The following is a 14,383-nucleotide window of genomic DNA, read 5'->3' as shown; positions in this document are numbered from 1 at the left end:
ATGTACAACAGGCAATTGTAGTAAGCAAGCACAGTAGCAATTCATAGAACAATAGTATTTAAGGGCTAGATAGTAGAACGCAGGAGAAGCTAAAAGTGGTGGTGGCTTTAGAGTGGTATGTCTTAAAGGCCTTATTGTATAACCTATTGTTGCAGTGTTAGTTAAAGCAGACTATAGCTGGGATTGTTTTAGACAAAATTGACATGTTTTGGTTAAATCATGCTTAAATTGTGCATTTATGTCAATAACATTTATGGTAAAATTGGCAATTACTATAATTTATAGCAAGTATGACTATTTTATAGTTAGTTAAACTGCTAACTCTGTTATTTTATATATTTTATATTAAAATGTTCAAAATGAATTAGCATAACGTACACTAATGGCAGAACTTTTGTAGTGTAGTAGTAATAAACTAAAGGACATTAATAATTAAAGTATTGGCCTATAAAAGCCAAGTGTATTACATAACATTATAATATTGTCAGGCTACAGTAGGGTATACATAATAAATACATGCTTACAGTAGATCAAAACCAGTTTAAAATTAGGAAATGATATGCAGGTACAGGATCTCTTATCTGGAAACCCACTAGAACTCTAAAATCCAGGAAGGCCTCTCCTATAGACTCCGTTTTAATCAAATAATTAAATTGTTTTTTTCTCTGTTATAATAAAACAGTACCTTGTACTTGACTCTCTTGTCTGGAAAACCCCAGACACTGAGCATTCTGGAAAACAGGTTCCATACATTCACAATGGAACTACTTTCAATTCTTGTTTCTCCTACTCAGTGTAACTGGAAAAGTCGCGGTTGAGCTTGGGTTTTATTTAACACTAGGTGGGGTATGGAAACATTTTAGCAATGCACTTGTGAAAGGAGCTGTTATCCTGTTACCTTTCCATTGTTCTCTTCATTGGTTGCTCATGGGTAAAAGGAGGTGGTGGTATCAAAGTTAGCAATAGGAAAATTTATTAGCCAGTCATGGACTCCACATTTTGCCATCTGCAAATTTTTTCATGAAACTACTGCAAAAAATTCTCCTCCGAAAACATTCACTGCAACAAAAACGTTACACTTTTAAAAATGTTCACACATCATTATTTTGATATCCATTGACTTCAATGCGTTTCACCAATTTGGACAAAAAATTTGTGCATGTAAAAATTGACGCACATCCAAATTATTTTGAGCCCATTGACTTCAATGCGTTTCACTAATTTTTCAGTGAAGCAAAACGGATTGGCCCATCACTAACAGTAAAGAGTGACTGAACTTTATCAGAGCACACACAGGAATTTTCACGTCTTGAGTCCTGGGAGGCGAAACACATGTCTAGCACCATGACAGATTTCAAAATAAAATATAAAAAAATATAAAATACTGTATTAAAAAAACAGCATGCTATCTTAAAAACAGATTTGACTGCAGGATCCTGCTGGAGCAGCACTATTAACTGATGCGTTTTGAAAAAACATGTTTCCCATGACAGATTCCCTTTAATGGATTCTCTTTTTTGCCTATACTTCAGTAGACATCAGAACACATAGTGATATTTTACTATGGTCAACATAAAAGTTTCAATAAAAATATGCAGAGCATTTTAAGTGTGCCTGTTTTAGTTACAGATATTGAATGAAGCCCTGGTAATTTATATTCATTAGATTACAAGAACCATATAATATAGTACCAATAGTGGTAACATATTATCATTAATACTTTTAAGCAGACTCCTCATGCATACTACCTGTATATCATTAGAGAATGTGTTTTACCTATTGTAGCAGTCACATAATATTTTTAGTAAGTTTCTATATATTTGTGTAATAAAAATACCTGTGCAGCGGGGACGCCCACCGCATTGTTCGGTGCCGGCGCCATCTTGACTTTCTGGGTGCGCGCCTCTGTGTTTCTTAAAGGGGCAGGTGCGCTGGCGTGATGACGCCAGCGCGCAATGGCGCCAAATTCAAACTGTACAAATAGGGGGAAAGGACTTTCAGAGTTTGCCAGTGATAGAACTTGTTTCTAGTGGTTTCCTGAGCCTTGTGCATCCGATCTGTTCTGTATCTAGTCTGTTTGATTACCCGTGTTTGACCCAGCCTGTTCCTGACTATTCTGCATTCTGTATTCTGACCCTTGCCTGCCTACGACAACTCTTCCTGCTTAACCCCTTGATTGACAACCCAGTTTGACCCTAGCCTGCCTGACGATTCTTGATATCTGCCTGCCTCGACCCAGCCTGTCTGACGATTCTCTTGCCTGCTCCATTTGTACCGTGACCTTCGGCCCAAAAGTCTCTGCTAACAGCCATGCCTCTTTGCCAGCCAGAACATCTCACCTTGCACCTATTGGGTGCCGGTCGTGACAATTTGCTTCTGAAGAGCAGGCTATGTAAAAACTAAGTAATCTTCCCTTATTGAGCAACATTTTATTCTCCTAAAGAGAAAAAATACATTCTAAAACTTCCACCTTATTTAAAAAGTTGCCAGTTTTACTCTTATCTTCACTATTTTTTAAATTTCTTCAAAGCTCAGCCCTCTCTCCACTCCATGTTCACTATTTAGCACGACAACTCTGTTACCTATTTGTTGCACCGCTTCTACATCCCCAGGGACACTCCTAGCCCTCTTACCATTTCACTGTACCCAGTAATAAAGGTGGCTATAGAAGTTAAGCGTACAATTTGTCCATCAACTAAAAAGACAATTTAAAGTGATATCATCTAGTTGAAGCTACTTAGCCCTGCAAACAATTGGACAATGGAAATATCACTGTGAACAATGAAAAATGAATTGCATTAAAAAATGTTTTGTCATGTTGTAATTTTTTGAACTGAATACTGAGTGGCCAAACCTCTTTTTTAGAATACCAGAAATGCTGCAAGACACTATCCTTGTTTTCACTTTGTGTAATAATATCAGGTTGCATGGCCATCCACAGAAGGAGGCAAGAGGGGGCAGTTGCCCCCCCCGGATTTAGTTTTGGAGCAAAAATATTTGTAAAATCAATAGCTGCAGCCTGCTGTGACCCGTCCCCATCAGTCCGTCACTAACTCACTGTCACACTGCTGTGCTGCTACAGGGGCACACTCTCTGCTATTATTATTATTCTCCTCACTCAGCCTCTATTCTCCTAGTATTTATTCTTTACATACTATAATATATTATTCCATCTATTTAGCCTCTTTGTTCTCAAAGAAATAGGGAATAGCCATGAAATATGCCAAATCTTTAGCAGCAAAGGGGCCCCATGACACCTGGGCCCACCGGGAGTTTTCCTGGTGTCCCGGTGGGCCAGTCCGACACTGCTGCCAGTAACCACATACTCGGCAGAGCCATGCTTGCCTGGGTCGCACTTATTGGCTCACTCTCAGTGCCTGATCAGTATCTGCACAGAAGTCAGATGGACATCAAGGTAAAGTGCTCAGTCACCCCCACACACAGACTTCACGTGACCTGAGCGGATAACTTCCCTTTCACTGGCAGTGACTGACACTTGTCACAGAGGTGTATCCGCTACTGACCGAGGTGAGGGAGTCGGGACATGGAGCAGGAGGTGGAGCAGTAGTGTTTCCATGCTGTTCTCCCCAACCACCGTGCTAGGGCTGCTGGTGGTGACCATGACACTGCTGTCTGACTCTGACTGCCATGCTGCCGGTGTGATACCTGTTCTACCTGATGCCTCCCACTGTCACAAGCCACCCTACCCCCTCCCTGCATCTGAGGCTGCTGGATGATGGATCCCCTGGTTTGGGGCAGGGCTGCCTAAGCCTTTGAAATGAATGCGCCCCTGAAGTTCATCGCAAGATCCAAGGTTCAAGGAGAAGGTAAAGCAGCTGAAGAGAGTCAGACAGCAGCCCCACCGTCGCCGGTCGCCACCTGCAGCCCTAGCGCGGCGGTTGGAGAGAACATCACAAAAACGCTAGTGATCTGCTTCTGCTCTGCCTCCATGTCCCTACTCCCTTGGTCAGTAGAGGATCCACCTCTGTGACACGGTCCCTGGCACAGGCTTGGCATGAGTGGACAGTTAGGGATGCACCTGGGGGCTGGGGCAGGTGTACCGTATATACTCGAGTATAAGCCGACCCGAGTATAAGCAGAGATATCTAATTTTACCTACGAAAACTGGGAAAACTTATTGACTCGAGTATAAGCCTAGACACAACTACAGCCCTGTCTCCCAGCAGCGCACATTCCGCCAAAGCAACCCCCCCAGCGATCAACCGGACTTCTTTGCAAAATTGATGGTGACAGAGAATTGCCAAATGGATTACTGTGTGCATTGTCCCACTGTCCCATAACCATGTGCAGAGGGTGCTGTGTGATATTGCCATCACTGTTAATCTTTCATATAACCAACAGAGGGCGCTGTGTGATATTGCCATCACTGTTAATCCTTCATTTAACCAACACAGGGCGCTGTGTGATATTGCAGTCACTGTTACTCTTTCATATAACCAACAGAGGGCGCTGTGTGATATTGCACTCACTGTTATTCTTTCATATAACCAACAGAGGGTGCTGTGTGATATTGCAGTCACTGTCAATCTTTCATATAACCGACAGAGGGTGCACTGTTATTCTTTCATATAACCAACAGATGGCGCTGTGTGATATTGCAGTCACTGTTATTCTTTCATATAACCAACAGAGGGCGCACTGTTATTCTTTCATATAACCAACAGAGGGTTATACTCGAGTATATACGGTACTTGCACAGTAGCTTACTTGCCCCTCTCCCGGAAAATTTTCTGTGGATGCCCATGTCAGGTTGTGAATAAAGCTCAAAATTCTTAAATTAGCTTATTTCCATACATGCAAATGCATTGATAACACTGCACATTCTATTCCAAACCAACATGGAAAAAAAGTATCACATGTGTGTTATTCCTTTACAGACAATGAAGAAAAGGGAATATTAGGCTGTTCAAAAATAGCAGTGTCTGCATTCTTCTTTACAAACTTAAAATTCACTGTATAAACTGAAAAATGTTTCAAGATTTTGCTTTCCTTTGAATCACTGAACTAATATTTAGTTGTATAATCAGTGTTTCTGAGAACTGCTGCACATCTGTGTTGCATGGAGTCGACCAACTTCTGGCACCTGTTACATTCCACAATTCTTCTGCATTACTTGATTTTCCCTCAGAAACATAATTTTTGATGTCATCCAACAAATTTTCTATTGTTTTAAAGTTCGGGGATTGGGCTGGCCACTCCATAACATCAATCTTGTTGGTCTGGAACCAAGATGTTGTGTGTTTGTAGTCTTGTTGAAGCATTTGCTCTTCAGCTTAAGGCAACATGACCTCTTCAAGTATTTTGGTGTATTGAAACTAATCCATGATCCCTGGTATGTGATAAATAGGCCCAACACTATAGTATGAGAAACATCCCTATTTCATGATACTTCACAGTATCTTCACAGTGTACTGTGGCTTGAATTCAGTGTTTGGGGGCCGTCTGACAAACTGCCATGGCCCTAGACCCAAAATGAACTATCTTGCTTTCACTTTTCCACTTTCTATTCATTCCTATGGGATATTTAAAAGCACATTTATCAAATAGTGAACTCCATTGATAACTATGATTCTAAAAATCCCATAGGAATTAATAGAAAGTGGGGTTTTCTGTGGTGAGTTCTAATCTTACATTTTGATAAATCTGCCCCCTACAGTGACTACATGTGTAGTTTGATGTGCTTTGTGCTTAAACACTTGCTCATAAGTATTCAGTATTTCAGATGGCAGCAGATACTATGTCACCCTCTCCTCAATTTGGTTACCTCCAGGGTGCAGATTTGGAGTAATGGGTGATTCACTAGTGTAAAGAGCAACATTACCTATTTAAAATATAGGAATCTTAGAAGTTACTAGTAATTGCAGGGGATAGTTTTTCCTATAGAAAAGATAAGAGAACAAGAGGGCACCTCTTTTTCCTTGAGGAACTGAATTTTAATTTTATCAGAGAAGGTGGTTCTTCAGAGTGGGGGCAGTGAGACTATATAATGGAGTCACAGTTATGTTAGATTATAATTAGCAATGATAGGAATTCAAGTGTAAGATAATGCAACACACAATGTTATCTCAGAATCCACTTTGTGGTATTTCATTTTAGGAAATTGATCTAAAGGCCATACATGTATAATATGATCTGAGATTTAGAATTTAGGGGATATGTTAATGTCATGCAACTGTTGCCTGTTTTTTTATTATCTTAAGGGTGAAATCCAAAAGTATCCTGCTGATTTGATGTGTCAACTCATAAATATTAACTGCTGGGTGATTGATGGATTAAAATGAAATTAGAAAACACCTGGAGTTAGAATAATCTCTTGAATAGGTGGTTTGGCTATCTTTATTATTTTATGCAAATTCACAAAAATAAACTCTGGAATAATAAAAGCGATCAATTCCAAGTTATGGACAAAGTATTTCTCTGTTGAATACAAATAGCCATTTTAATAACATCAATATACTAAACATAAATTATATTTATAACAATTCCGTTACCTATGGAATATAAACAGAAAACAATTTCAATTATAATGCAAACTCTACATTCTAATGCTTTATAGGTAACTCCATTAATTATATGTATTTGAAAGTTAAATCTGATCATCTATTAATTATTTACAATGAAAGAGAAAGTAAGTCTCTGTTGAATAGATGGCATTATAAGACATAATAGATTATTAAATATTAAAACCAAATTAGTTTCTTTAAAGATAATACGTTCCCTTGTGATAAATCTATGTAGGAAAATTACATTTGTATTTGGAAATTAGAATTTAGTTTAATTGGTAAACATGGAACAGCTAATTTAATGAACATTAACAACACTGTGAGTGAATTCCCCAAATGGTGTATTATTCAGTTAATTGTATTAAAAATACTATAGTATGGTCACTTTTTAAAAGAGGACATTTATGCTATAAATCATACATTCCCCAGATTTTGTTTGCTGCAAACATGGAGAAAATTTTTTTATGCTACAGCTTCAATCTAGACATTTTGGGATAAATGTACAGGTCATATTGTTTTAAAACAGCCTTAAAGATGTTGTCACTGATGTGCCATTTCCTTAAGATCACATTAGAGTTAAAAAGACAATGTTAAAATGATTATAACATTGGAATCTTTACATTGGTTTTGTATATAGTTCCTTGAATATAAATAAAATTCTTTCTGCATCCATTTTTCTTTGTTTTCAGTTACCTTTTGTTTTCTCTATCTCCTTCTCTCTGTGAGAGATGAGTTCTACTCACAGGCTGTGCAATATAGGAATTTATTCACCTGAGACTGTGCAGCACTAGAAGACTGAATGGAGTCATAAATTTTACTATTATAAAAATTCAACACTATCATCAGGAAATGTAGAAATTAAACTAAATACAGGTAAAACATCCAGTCAAATGTTCCAATTGGTAAACTGATGAGCCACATTTTGGCAGGTTTCACGTAGAAAATGATGCCCATTAACACCAAGGGGTGAAAAAATTGAGGCGTGCCAAAAAAAAAAAATGTTGCCATAGATCTCAATACATTTGGCAATTTTTTTGCTGTTACATGAATTTTCGGCGATGCAAAATGGTCAGATTTACCCATCACTAAAGTAGTTAGCTGAATGAGAATCTAAATACTGACCCTTATTTAAAGAAAACATAGAAAAAGTAACATTTTATAAGGCAATAAATGCAAATAATTATTTACATACTTTACTTTTTTTTTCATCACTGCCACTTCCTCTCTGTTCTTTTACAGGCATAATCAAAACTGCACTACCAGACATGAGCAGAGAAAACCGGGAGCATTACCAAGTGGTAATTCAGGCCAAAGATATGGGAGGCCAGATGGGAGGATTATCTGGGACCACCATAGTGAACATCACACTGACTGATGTCAATGACAATCCGCCAAGATTCCCACAGAGTAAGTTGCATTTAATACTTGTGCTGTATTTAAAATCCTGTTTACATTTGGTAATTTAACAGATACCATCTGTGATACTCTTTCATAAGTGCAGGCCACTGCAGTGCCTGTTTATAGCATTATGTTAGACTGAGAAAATCAGTTGCATTTTTTTTTTTGGTACTTGCTACAGTTTTCCAAAATTGTAAAGCAAAAAACTGGACCATTTACATTTAACATTTAAAAATATTAAGAAAATACATATTGTAAAAGAAGAAGATAAATAGATAAATATTATTTCTTATGGGTTTTTTATATTTATTATTTTATATTTATATTTTTTTTAAATAAAACAAACCCTCCCCTAGAGGCGATGACACGAGCCAAAAAAAGATCAAAATAAAAACCACAAAATATATTCATGTATGGTATGACGTTGAAGCATTTATTTCCTTTGTACCGGCAACTACATGACCAATATTCTATATCAAATACCATTAGGCCGTCTCTTGCTCAATTCTTTTTTTTTTTTGTAACTTTGATTTTTTATTAAGCATAGCAATATTATTGTACAGTCAGCTGTTAAAATGATGCATTAGTACATTGCAAAAATTACATATATAGAAAGAAAAAGAAACAACATAGCATTGTAGTCACATTGTTATCTTAAATTATGAACAATCCAAAAAGAAAGAAAAATAAAGGTATGGTGGAGAAGAACCAGACTTCAAGGCTCCTGTTTGTAAAAGCAAAGATGCCCAAGATCATTCTTCAGAGGCTACCATTTCCGAAGGTGCCCATATCTCTAAGTAGAGAGGAATTTTATTATGAATTTTGGCAATGGCATATTCAAACTTCTTATTGGCTTCCACTCGTCGCTTGATTTCCCCCAGCGTGAGTATAATATTAGATTTCCAGTGAGATGCTATCGATATTCAGGTAGCCGTTAAAATCTGGTTTATCAGAGCTTTGGTGGTTTTACTCACTCTAGGAAATGGTCTACCCAACAAAAAGGTACACATGTCCATAGGAATAGGGGTCCGTAATATCCTGCTCAATAAATCTGCGATTTCAGTCCATATTCTAATAATTGCTGGGCTGGTCCAAAATATATGCAGGAGCATATCAATTTCCTCGCAATTCCTCCAGCATGATGGGGAGTGGTCATGAAAAAGTGTATGGAGTTTGGCTGGGGTATGGTACCAAAACATTAATATTTTGTAGATATGCTCCTTTTGCCTAGTGCATTGTGACATCTTTCTTGCATTATCCATATTGCAGCCCAATCCTGATCTAGTAGAGGTTGAGTGTACTGGGCGTTCCATTTGACCATATATTTTAATCTCGGGGGAGGATCAGCCTGAGGCTCAGAGAGCAGTTGGTATGTTTTGGAAATCAGCCTTCTTTGTGGAAGCAAGTTGATGGATTTGCTTTTACATTGTTGCTATATGGTTTGACAAAATGTCTTAACTGAAAATACTCAAAGCACTTTAGGTAATTTTGGGGTAACTTTTGAGCTAGATCCTCAAAAGACAAGATCTCTTTTGTTAGAGGATGGAGCAAGTCACTTATCCTTTGAATATCCGTTGCTTTCCATTAATTAATAAAGGAGGAGTGGACTCCTGGTAGAAATTCTGTATTGTTTAGAAACAAGGTGTTAAGTGATTTGGGGGATATCAGTTTATGATTCTGGTTGGTAGCATACCATATAGATAGAGTATGTCTCGTTGAAGATAAAAGTGTAGTCTCCCCGGCTAGTCTATGTGTAGATGACCAAATTAGATAGCTCAAATGAGATAAGTTAGCCACACTTAGTATTAGGTTGTCAATATGACCAAGCCAGAATTTGACTAATATAAGCCGCTTCATAATATCTCTGAAAGCAAAGGATTCCCAGGCCTCCTAGTCTAAAAGGTCTTGTTAGAACTGCCGCCTCTATTCTATGCCTCCGATTACCCCATATAAAGTTATGACATAGAGATTGGATCTCCTTAAGTGTCCTGAGAGAGACAGTAATTGGGAGTGTTTCTAACAGGTACAAAAGTTAGATAAAACTCAGCCTATTTCTGTAAAAGTAACTTAATTTGTTGGATCATAGGGAAAAAGTTGTGTCTATAAAGGTCTGAATATGTTGGAGTAATATCTATACCCAAGTATGAGATTGAATCTGTTTTCCAGCGATAATGGTGTGCTTCTTGGAGAAGTAACAGTAACTGGGGAGGGATATGTATAGGAAGTGCCTCAGTCTTACCTACGTTGATTTTGTAGTCAGAAATCTAGGTGCTTAAGACCTTATGGAGATTCGGAAGAGAAATTAAGGGTTTGGTAAAAGTGAGCAGAACGTCATCTGCAAAGAGGGATATCTTGAACGTGGGGTCTTGTACGGATATCCCTGAGATATCTTGGGAGTTTCTAATAACAGAAGCTAACGATTCAATTAGTATTGCATTTAAAAGAGGGGACAAAGGGCAACCCTGTCTGGTCCAATTTCTTATATTTATGTTTTTAGATGCTTGGCCAAGTAATTTTAATTGAGTTGTAGAGGAACTATATAAACATCTTATAGCGTCCAAAAAGGGACTTGAAAAGTTAAGATGCAACAGTAAGGAGATCAAGTAAGGCCAACTCGGGCGGTTGAATGTATTTTCCGAGTCCAGGCTTAAAATTCATTGGAGTTGACAATTTATTTACCACGTCAATTAAATCTATAGTGCATCTTGTATTATCTCCAGCCTGGAGACCCTGGATGAACCCCACTTGGTTTCCATTAATCAATTAGGGAGTATAAGGGCCAGTCTGTTTGCTAACATTTTTGAAAATAATTTAAGGTCTGAATTAAGATGGACTATGGGCCTATAACTGGAACAGTTAGTAATATCCTTCCCTTCTTTAGGAATAAAAGTGAGGTAAGATCACAAAATAGAGAATGGAATGGGGTTCCCTTTAAGGAATTTGTTGAAGAGGTTTACTAAGTAAGGAATGAGGATATGGACGAAAGTTTTGTAGTAACTATACGGGAATCCATCTGGACCTGGGGATTTACCACCTGGCATAATGTCTCTTGCTCATTTCTAACCTAAGGATCGTATCCTTATTGTTCCACATTAATCAATTGTGTTCTAGTAAACGTTTTAAGTTCTGTGGCATCCCAGTTAAAGCAGATTTTATAAAACAGATCAATTATGTCATGTTTCAATCCTGTTAAATGATCCAATTGCATACATATCTTATTCTCTCAAGTAATAAAATGTTTTGGCAAGAGGGTAAGGAATTTGGTGATGTTTGGAAGCTTTGGCTTCTCATGAGGGGATTTTGGTTAAGTCACAGCATGCGGTTTGTCTGGAAATGTTTTCCAGAGTGGGAAGGGGCTAGTACCCCTAGAGTTTACAGGGTGGTTTGAGCTCCTAGGGTAAAGGTCCCGCGAGGTAGGAGTTCAGAGTGAGGCCTACTTATGCACTTGCCCACCTTAGCACAGTGCAGCTGGGTGGCCTGCATGGTAGTGGCCAGTAGGAAAGCATTCCTGTGTGGTAATGCTGTTTATCAATTGTTATGTAACCTCTTTAGCTTGTTTACAGTGTTAATAAATCTCTGGCCATTTCACATCCATCCTGGGCTGTTATGTGTATTTTCTTGGGGAGTTCAGGGTAAGTGGCAACGATTCAGTAAGGGAGGGTCTTGACAACAACATGCCTCTACACTGACGTGGTCATGGTATTTGTCTTAGCAAATTGGAGTTTCAGATAGCTTTTGCTTTCTTTTTTTGAACCAGCATAAATGTTGGTATTCTTTATTATGACTTTTATTATTATGTAGCTGTATATGCAACTTAATCTTATTTTTTTTAAAAAAAACATCACATAGGGGCAGATTTACTAAGGTCGAAGTGAATTTGAAGGAATTTTCGTAGTTAAAAAATGTGAAATTTTGAATTTACTTCAACTCCGATTCGAAGTAAAAATCGTTGAATATTCGACCATTCGATAATCGAAATACTGTCTCTTTAAAAAAAATGTTGACTTCAATACTTTGCCAAGTTAAACCTGTCGAAGTGCTATGTTAGCATATGGGGACCTTCTACAACCATTTTCTAAGTCTTTACACATTGAATAAAAATTGTTTGTTCGATCGCTGAAATGCAAATTTGCTGAAAAAACTTTGAATTTCGATATTCAAATTCGAAGTTTGCTATTTTTTTGTAATTTGAAATTCGACCCTTGATAAATCTGCCCCATACTGTATGCTTTTTTTATAACACTGAATTGAATCTTACTTGTCATCTACCCATACCAACACTTTATTCAATCTGCAGTCTTACTACCTCAATATGGAAACATTTTTGTACCACTACAAAACATAAAGGCAGCACATTAATAATGACATGGGAACAAATTATAACTATGGTGGTTTCCTAGAGCAATATTATTTCTTTATTTCTTTATTTAGTAAACTTTAAAAATGTAGTCTATCAATAAAGTCAATCACATCCATATGTACTACAATCCCAGTGATGATTGATGATTTGAAAAATCAATGGCACAACCTTCCAATATTGTAACTCAAAAGAAATGTCATCTCTTTAGTAGTTGCTTCCTTAGCTAACCTGATTTATTTTGTACAACTGTTATTACATTTGTTATACATATTTAAAGATGTGTCTATCTTTTAGAATTTGAACACAACCAGCAAAATTATGTTGCTGTAATTCCCCCTTATGCAGCTCTGTTTTTAGTAAAAGGAATGTCCTCACAGAAGAATTTACCTTCTTTACAAAACCTTTACATGTTGCTTTTGTGTTTCAACTAGAAAATGTGTCAGTTTTGGAAACAAATAGCATCTGATATCATGCTGTGATCCCTATTGCTTAAATGCTTCACTAACTGAATGTTTCATGTATTATCAGTCCTCTATAACAACCACAAATCTCTTTATTTTCTTCACATGCCATTGCTTATTACTTATAACTATGCACACCTGATCGTAAAACATTTTATTTCATTAGTTTTTCCCCACATAATATGCCATGACCTTTACTACTTATGACCTCATATTTTTATTGCTATTTAAGTACCATTTCATGCTTTTATGTTTATCAGGTATGAACCAAATATTTTACTGTTGTTTATCTTAACATTTTTTAACTGCAAAATTTCTCATTTCATATATCATGGGCATAAGTGACAAACAAACAGTGGTTACAACTTACACCAGGACTGGGCTGTATGCAATATGCAGTATTTTAGCTCAGAGGGCATGTTTCATAATATATGTATATCTAAGTAGGGGTTGCATTGGCAACATTTTCAAATGAATGTTCAGTAAAGCATATTGAACTACATTACTTCACACTAGGGGGCAAATTCACTGAAGTGCGAAGCGCCTAACGCTAGCGCAAATTCGCCAGTGTGACGTCATTTCGTTACTTCGTCAATTTACTAACGGGTGCTCACGTAAATTCGCTAGTGAAGTGGACCTACTCTAGCGTTACTTTGAACCCTTACGCCAGGCAAAGTTGCGATATGGTGAAGGGACGTAACTACGTTAATTCACTAAATTGTGCATTTTACTGAACGTTACCTCTTGCGCCAGACTTGCCTTCACCACCTTAGACCAGGCAAAGTGCAATAGAGTAGATAGGGATTGCTTGAAAAAAAGTTGAAATTTTTTCTAAGTCCCAAAAAACGCTGGCGTCTTTTCCTTTTTTAAGGGTGATAGGCTGAAAAAGATCGTAAATTTTTTTGGGGGTACCCTCCTTCCCCCCTACATTTCCTAACATATGGCACCTAAACTATACAGTGGGCACATGTATGGGGCAAAATAACAACTCTATTTTATTTTATGAAGCTTTCCCATGCTTGTGTAGTGAAATGTATTTGCTGCTACATATACGTCCATTGTACTTTAACTTGGTGCCGGATGCAAATTAGGCATCACTAGCATAACTGCGCTTTCCTTGATGAATTAACGGTAGCGCAACTTCGCTACCTTTCGCCTCCCTGAGCGCAACTTTGGATTTTAGTGAATTAGCGGCGCCCTGTCATAACTTCGCCTGGCGAAGTGCGGCGAAGTGTGGCAAAGCTTGCACTAGCACAACTCCGCTGGATAGTGAATTTGCCCCTAGGATTCACACTAGGAACCTTACTCCTCTTCATATTTGTGTTTATTTATATTAATGGGAGCAGCCATGATTACTTTGACAAGTGCACTCAGGTGGCAAATTTAATTTTCTAAACCACGAGAAACAAAATAAATAAGATGGCTAAATGCTTCTTATTCAGATCCCGGATAACAGATCTAAATATAAAGTATAAAAGAAAAACACAGATAGGAACCTTTAAAATGTATTCACAAATTACAAAATACACAAATGTAGACTATGCCAAAATTGTTCGTTCTATATATATCATAAAATAGTGCAATGGAAGTGCAATTACACTGACCAAATTTACTACAAACATATAAAGAGAGGGGATTTA

General features: G+C 37.4%; 1 protein-coding gene across 2 annotated transcripts in view; it reads left to right on the top strand.

Moving 5' to 3' along the window:
- The window catches only part of cdh9.S (cadherin 9, type 2 (T1-cadherin) S homeolog), a 92,880-nt gene that overhangs the window by 58,203 nt on the left and 20,294 nt on the right, over positions 1–14,383 (top strand). For both annotated transcript variants that reach the window (XM_018269496.2, XM_041567649.1), the window contains one exon: positions 7,764–7,931. In XM_018269496.2, coding sequence (XP_018124985.1) covers positions 7,764–7,931 — 168 coding nt within the window. The remainder of the gene's footprint in view (positions 1–7,763; positions 7,932–14,383) is intronic.

Source organism: Xenopus laevis, chromosome 6S (genome assembly GCF_017654675.1).
Source record: "Xenopus laevis strain J_2021 chromosome 6S, Xenopus_laevis_v10.1, whole genome shotgun sequence".
In the NCBI taxonomy this organism is placed as follows: domain Eukaryota; kingdom Metazoa; phylum Chordata; class Amphibia; order Anura; family Pipidae; genus Xenopus; species Xenopus laevis.
This window is presented reverse-complemented; position numbering and strand designations above follow the sequence as displayed.